The sequence below is a fragment of the Diachasmimorpha longicaudata genome, unplaced genomic scaffold (assembly GCF_034640455.1).
Source record: "Diachasmimorpha longicaudata isolate KC_UGA_2023 unplaced genomic scaffold, iyDiaLong2 ctg00000148.1, whole genome shotgun sequence".
Lineage (NCBI taxonomy): Eukaryota > Metazoa > Arthropoda > Insecta > Hymenoptera > Braconidae > Diachasmimorpha > Diachasmimorpha longicaudata.
This window is the reverse complement of record NW_026973955.1, coordinates 29800-36392: the sequence shown is the minus strand read 5'-3', so window position 1 is coordinate 36392 and position 6593 is coordinate 29800. Positions and strand designations below refer to the sequence as shown.

General features: G+C 35.0%; 1 protein-coding gene across 10 annotated transcripts in view; it reads right to left on the bottom strand.

The window, feature by feature from the left end:
- Positions 1–347: 347 nt before the first annotated feature.
- LOC135172055 (uncharacterized) overlaps positions 348–6593 on the bottom strand; it is a 28762-nt gene continuing 22516 nt past the window's right edge. For 5 of the 10 annotated variants that reach the window (XM_064138415.1, XM_064138413.1, XM_064138414.1 and 2 more), the window contains 5 exons: positions 4405–4570; positions 3999–4131; positions 3489–3880; positions 2124–3290; positions 348–1315 (listed from right to left, as the gene is read on the bottom strand). In XM_064138415.1, the coding sequence (XP_063994485.1) occupies positions 3750–3880; positions 3999–4131; positions 4405–4570 (430 nt within the window). In that variant the 3' untranslated portion in view covers positions 348–1315; positions 2124–3290; positions 3489–3749. Of the gene's footprint in view, positions 1316–2123; positions 3291–3470; positions 3881–3998; positions 4132–4404; positions 4571–5643; positions 5934–6593 lie in introns of those variants that run through there. The other 5 variants (XM_064138423.1, XM_064138421.1, XM_064138422.1 and 2 more) reach the window with 5 other exon arrangements.

Genomic DNA, 6593 nt, shown 5'->3' with positions numbered 1-6593 from the left:
CAAAAAATGGGTGGATGACTGGATAGAGGCCAAACCGGTTGAATTTTTTCGCAACGGGATTCGTATGTTGCCAGAAAGATGGGAAAAAGTTGTAGCTAGCGATGGCCAATACTTTCAATAATTCATTTGTAGCCATTTTTTCACAATAAAGGCTCAAAATTTGAAAAAAACGGGAAAGACTTATTCACACACCTTATAACTTATCAGGTTCTGTGGTTGTGGACATTCTCAAAACTTTTCCAAACTTTGTTCATTAATTATAAGCGAGTGGGTGAACGTGGCATGAATAAGAAGTATTCATGATAGGATCAGAGACTACTCCGATTCTGGTGAAGAAAGACGATTGTGTCACCGAAGGATCCACACATTCCCGATACATAAGGGATAGCATACCTTTACACGCTTAAACTGTGAGTCTCATCGAAATAATTATATTCTTCTCCAATTCCAAATTAATTGGCTAATGAATTCTCTAAGAAACTCTACGGGGACAAATATTTTACCGTTAATACTTTTTCGTCAAATCAAATTTACATGAAATTCTAGAAAGAAATCATTTCATTGTTAATTGTAAATCGAAAAGGGTGATAATAGTGTGGGATTACTTTTAAGGGTGAAAAGGATTGATAGTGAAAAACTCAGGAAACACTTTCTCACTAGATATATTTAATATGTTAACTACAAAGTGTCTATAATCAACTGCTCTCGTTTGACCGATCCTCAACTCTAGAGGATCTCTCAATCCAACTATGACCTCGTTCTCTCGAGGTCTCTCTTAACTCTTTAGCTCTACTCGGCTCTATACTACTCGACTGGATCTCTAACTACTCTATACGCTCTACTCTATGATCTCTCCATCAACTACACACTAACTATCCTATTCCTCGTAAGGGCTTCTCAGGGTGCCCTACGTCGCTCCCCACTCCGAGGTCAACACGGGAAAAGATTTTCCCCCTAACGTCAGCAGCATGGGCCGACCAGGACCCATTTCCCTCTCACTTTCTCATTCTCTCTCTCTCTCTCACACACACCCACCGTCTGGCCCTCATTACAGTGGGACAGGCCCCACCGCCATTAAGGGGTTACATGGGTTTCCTCGGGCAAAAAACGGCCTTTTTTCAATAATTTTTTTTGCATATAAAAAATGAAATATTTAGATGAAACTTTTTATTATTTAAAAGATAAATATTTAATAAACATTTTGTGAAATTTTCAAACAAAAATATCAAGATGGCGGCCATTACGACGCCATTTCCGGAAGTCCTTCGGAAAAAAGGTGCCTCCGCGTTGTCAGCAGAACTTCTTTCAGGATTATCTGAAATGAAAGGAAAACATTCGTGTTTTAGTAAAGACAACAAACTAGGTATTGGACGAAGGAAAAAAAAAATGAAAATTCGATTTTTGGCAGACATTTTTATAAAAAAATGCAAACTTTGATGATTATTTTTCCCATCCAAATCTTGGCCAATAGGATTGCACCATTCGACGTTATTTTATATATTCAACACGGTATTTCAGCGGAAATTCTTGGACATTTCACTGGAAATTTTGCATGTTGATATATATAAAAAAAAACAAATGTTGAAGTAACCCTCAATTGTATCTGACAGATTAAATGGCAATTCGTTGAAAATTATGTCTCATGGTGCAATTCTATCGGCCAAGATTTGGATGCAAAAAATAATCCCCCGAATACCACTCCAACTTCGAAATTATCTGATATTTCCCTCAAGGTTCCCTACAAACAAATAAGCTCGTCAAGTTTTCCAGAAAAATCACTCGCGCTTCGCGCTCGTGATTTTTAAACTGGAGAACTTGACACGTTCATTTGTTTGCAGCGAAACTATCGGGAAATATCCGATAATTTCGGAGCTCTGGTGGTATTATATGCGAAAATTTCTCGAAATTTTTTTATTTTTAAATAGTTGTAATTAAAAAAAAAAATCCTTCGTTCACGACCTTGTAAATGATATCTCGAAGACTTGTGTAAAATTTCATTAAGATCGGTTGAGTAGTTCGCGAGAAATCTTGACAACCGGCTTTGAAAATATAGTTTTGAAAAAAACGCGTTTAAAGTTTTGGAGACAATAAAAGTGGGAAAAAAAATCTTTTTTTCAACTTACATTGAATCGTCGATTCCTGGGCCATAAAGTAGAGAACCTGCTGCAGCTGCAATGTCCAGGGCATCCTTTTGCTCCTGTCGATGACGAACCCTGGCTTATCTGGGCTCTAGACACTTTAAACGGCTCTAGACACTTTGAATTACCTGACCTCGAGCGTCCGTCTTTTCAGGGCTGTATCTCCGAAACTATTACTCGGATCAACTTGAAAATTTAGGAGAATATTTCAGAGATGTTATAGAATTTAATAAAACAAAAAAAAATCGACTTTTTGAAACCTTGGAACCCATGTAACCCCTTAAGCCATAAACTTGATTCCTCACTGGAGGAATCCTACTACTCTCGCTATACTTAAATTATTCTATTGCCAAGGGCATATTCCTGAACATCTGGACCGCGTGTCGCGACGTTAGGAGGTATTTCCCCATGACAATATAAATGTCCAAAAATCTCCGATACTACAATAGAGAAGATTATTTTTGAGAATAAAATTTACGCGGAATCATTTGATTATTCCTAGTTCCTTTATTCCCCTTTCCAATTAAACTAACAACTCAATAAAGGTAAGAGCGAAAAAACAAATCAAGCGTCGTCCAAATAAAACTTTAAATATAAAAATACTCAGCTTCATTCCATATTTTTAATTTAGCTTTTCCATATTTTTATATCAAAATTTCTAGTTCTTGTTTTTCCGTAAATAACTCCATTATATAAAAGTTGTCCTCCGAAGCTGACAACGTCTCCGGACATAACAACTTATTATTTGTATCAATTTTTGGTTCTGACTTTATCATTACTTCACTTCTATACTCTGTTATATTACTTATTACATTAAAATATTGAAAGCAAAAAAAATACTCCCCACTGGGAATCTTATAAGATCGATTCTTAATTAGTCAAATCTTAATTAAGATTTTGTGCTATAAAAAAAGAATTGTATTTAAATTATCACTGGCACCGTCTTTACGACACGTGTAGGATGAAAAGAGATTGACTATCCCCTGTTGCAAACTGAGAAACTTATTGTGTATCAATAAGGTATGAATAAGGATAACTGAAAGAGATCAAGGGGTTGGAACTCTCGAGATAAAAACGAATGCGAAAAGAGATTTTGTGAATGAGTCTAAGGATCTTTCCAGACTCTTGTCATAGCCTTCAATCATGTTTCAGCTGAAAAAAAGAATGATAATTTGGAATTAATATCAAACATTTATTTTCATGTATATGTATTAATAGACCATAAAATGATACTAAATACTATTATAAATTCATCATACTGAGGATGATGACGATTTTTTAAATTTAATTACAGAGGAATGATGACCAATACATTATAATTGCATTAATTCATATGAGAATTTTCGATACCTTTTTCTCTGAGTCCATATTCCCATTGGAATTCTCCTTCTCATCATCTGCAGATCGTTTGGGATTGGAAGTATCGCTGTCAAGTTTTGGAGAGGGTATTTTATGAAAGGATAATCTCAATTTTTCAAGTGACATTTTTGGCTTGCTTTCATTTATTATGACTTTGTTCATGCCAACAACACTCAACTACGGTGATCCAGGTTTGGACGTATCAATTTTCCCATAGAAAGTAGCATATGCACCTTTCTCTAATTTTGAATCTCATGAGGATTTATAGTCACGTATCTGAACGCAGAGTCTGAAGCGTCCATCGGCAATGTTTCCGTTGGCCATTGACATCTGTCCAATCGTCTTGAGGATGACAAAATCATTTTTCACGTAACCTCCAATAGCTTGAATTATGAAGAGAAAAAAGTTGATCAGAAAATCATAACATAACATAAAATTATATAATAACAAATAACAGAAAAAATAATAATGATAAAATTTTTTATTATCAATTTTATATACCGATTGGTGTTCTTCCGTGTACTAGACACTGCTCGATAGTTGTTTCCTGAAATTGCATTTCATTTTGTTGAGCATGGACGAGATCGAATTTCCCTAGTACCTGTATGGTGCTGAAATCTTGCACATGCAGCTTCTGAGAAACGATAACTGATTTCAGATCGCGATCAAACTGAAACTTTACGTCTGTAACCGTACAACATGTGATTTCCACAATCGAAAAAACAGACAGAACTTTCAAAAATCATGTTCTTCCACTATTAAAGAACATAAATAAAGGAAAAATCCATGTAGAAGAATTTCATGAAATTTGTGGAATGGAAAATGGGAAAGTTAACGCTTCACTTTCATTTTTTGCTAAAAAACTTAATAATTCAAAATATTATCCTCGATAGGAATGATTTTGTACCTGAGAGAGAGTGAGTTTCGAACTCCACTCTAATGCTTTGTCTTTCCAAAACACTACAGGTACTTTCATGCCTTTGCTGTTATTAAGGATGATTTTATAAATCCATGTCTGGTATGTTTTGACAGATGTAAGTGGCTCCACTGACTCGATGTAACCGACGATGTCCCTGAAATTTTTTCATTCGTTTTTTTGCCTATTGCTTCATATATAGGGAAGGGTGGGGTAAAATGGACAGGGACACCTTGTTATTTTTTCCCTTCATAAAAATTTTCACTGTTAATTGATTTATTTACTTATTTTACGAATTAACACAATAAAATAAAATTGCATTTTTTCAGTGTCAACAGGAAATTATAAAGATCGATGTTGAGTCGTGATAGCAATTCTTTACTCATATGGTGTCTCATTAGGATTATGAATTTCATTGCTAAAACATCCATGTCTTAATTTTCCCCACTCATTTACGGTCATTTGCGCTAAACGCCAGAATTTTCATATTTTAATGTATTGTCATAAAAGCATTTCCACTATATTAAAAATTCCTAATTACAGGTCACTATGTCCCCAGTCCCCATGAGCATCATCAGCGTCCCAGGGGATGTAGACCCTACTCTAACTTCATGAGTCCCAATATTTGGAGCCCCAATATTTACGTTAGATTCCCAATATTTAGTTGATCCGGGAATTCCCCAATTTTACAATACTGAGCAATTTATAACGTTTCTAGCTAGGTATAAAGGCGGCGACATGATCATCCTTAGCCAGTTACGTTCAACCATTCTACCATACAATACAGTCCACTGTGACATTGTACAATCTACAATTAAATACATTCTTTATTATAATCAAAAAGTATTATATATTCGAGTCTTTTATATCTCCTAATTAATATCCGAATAAGGTTTACCACGGCGGAAGTATCTCACAAACGATACAATCGATCTATGCGACATGAAATACGTGGTTATTCTTGTGACTTTTAAGAGGTTAAACGTTCGCAGTTTCTGGATAAAAAATAACATAATTAATCTATTATCATAAAAATCGATTTTTCGTTACATTTAATTTATTAAAAATTATGTAATTACAATAAGGTGAAACTCATCAAAATCGTTTGAGAAAATCAAAAGATTTCCAAAAATGGATTCACATGGGATCAAACTCGTGGCGTCACAGGTTAGAGATATGTTAAAGATCGATATTTTATCTTGATTAAACATATAATAGAAAATAACTTACATCATCGTGTGCCCCGCCTCATAGCTCGCAATTTCTTCATTATCCGTCCAGAAAATATTCTCTGATTCCATTTTTATACTTCGATTAAAAAATTGTTATGTCACACGAAGATGTTAATCGTAGGCGATCCAACCGAAAAAGACCGAGTTTCAATATTTCCGGTGCGACTTTGATGATAGAGGTGTCATCAATCATTCGATGAAATAGATCGATCCACTGAACTGTAGATGTCTCCAATTGAACGGAGAGACAGTTAGGAATGATATCTCCATCCTTTTCTTCAATTTCCACTATGCATCCGAACGACCAATAAGGAAAAAGTCTTACGCATGAAGTTAGCAAATCTCTTAGGTTGCTAACTTAATTTATGTGCTTGTGCTTTCTTGAATATGATGATAGACCGAATAAATGTTCAATAAAATCAGTTCTAATTCCAACTCAATACCGTGTGTTTCTTTCCAAAGTGTGCAACAGAAGATTGCTCACACATTATCCCAAAACCTATTTGATTGGAACAGAAGATTGATCAATCAATCCTACCCTTAATTAACATAAAGATTGGAGCAGAAGTTTGCTCAACCTTTATTCCTTAAGCTATTCCCTCTACCTGGTTTTTTGGAGCAGAAGATTGCTCATTCAATCTTATCCTAACCATATATGTGGTACCCTACCACATCGACACCAGCGACACGAAATTAAGACGAAGTTAGTATTCGGTCCCCTTCGCTTATTGTCGTACACCGTCAAACACTCGACCCGAATATTATCGCGACTGACTAGTAATAGATTGGCCAGTCTAAATTCAACCTCTGCTTTGTATCCACCTTTCACACAATAAATTTATCATTGATGAATATTTAATAATTGATAGTTGAGTCAGTTAAATCCCCAACTCACTTCATATATAGAGATTGGAGCAGAAGATTACTCAATTTTTAATATTATCCTAA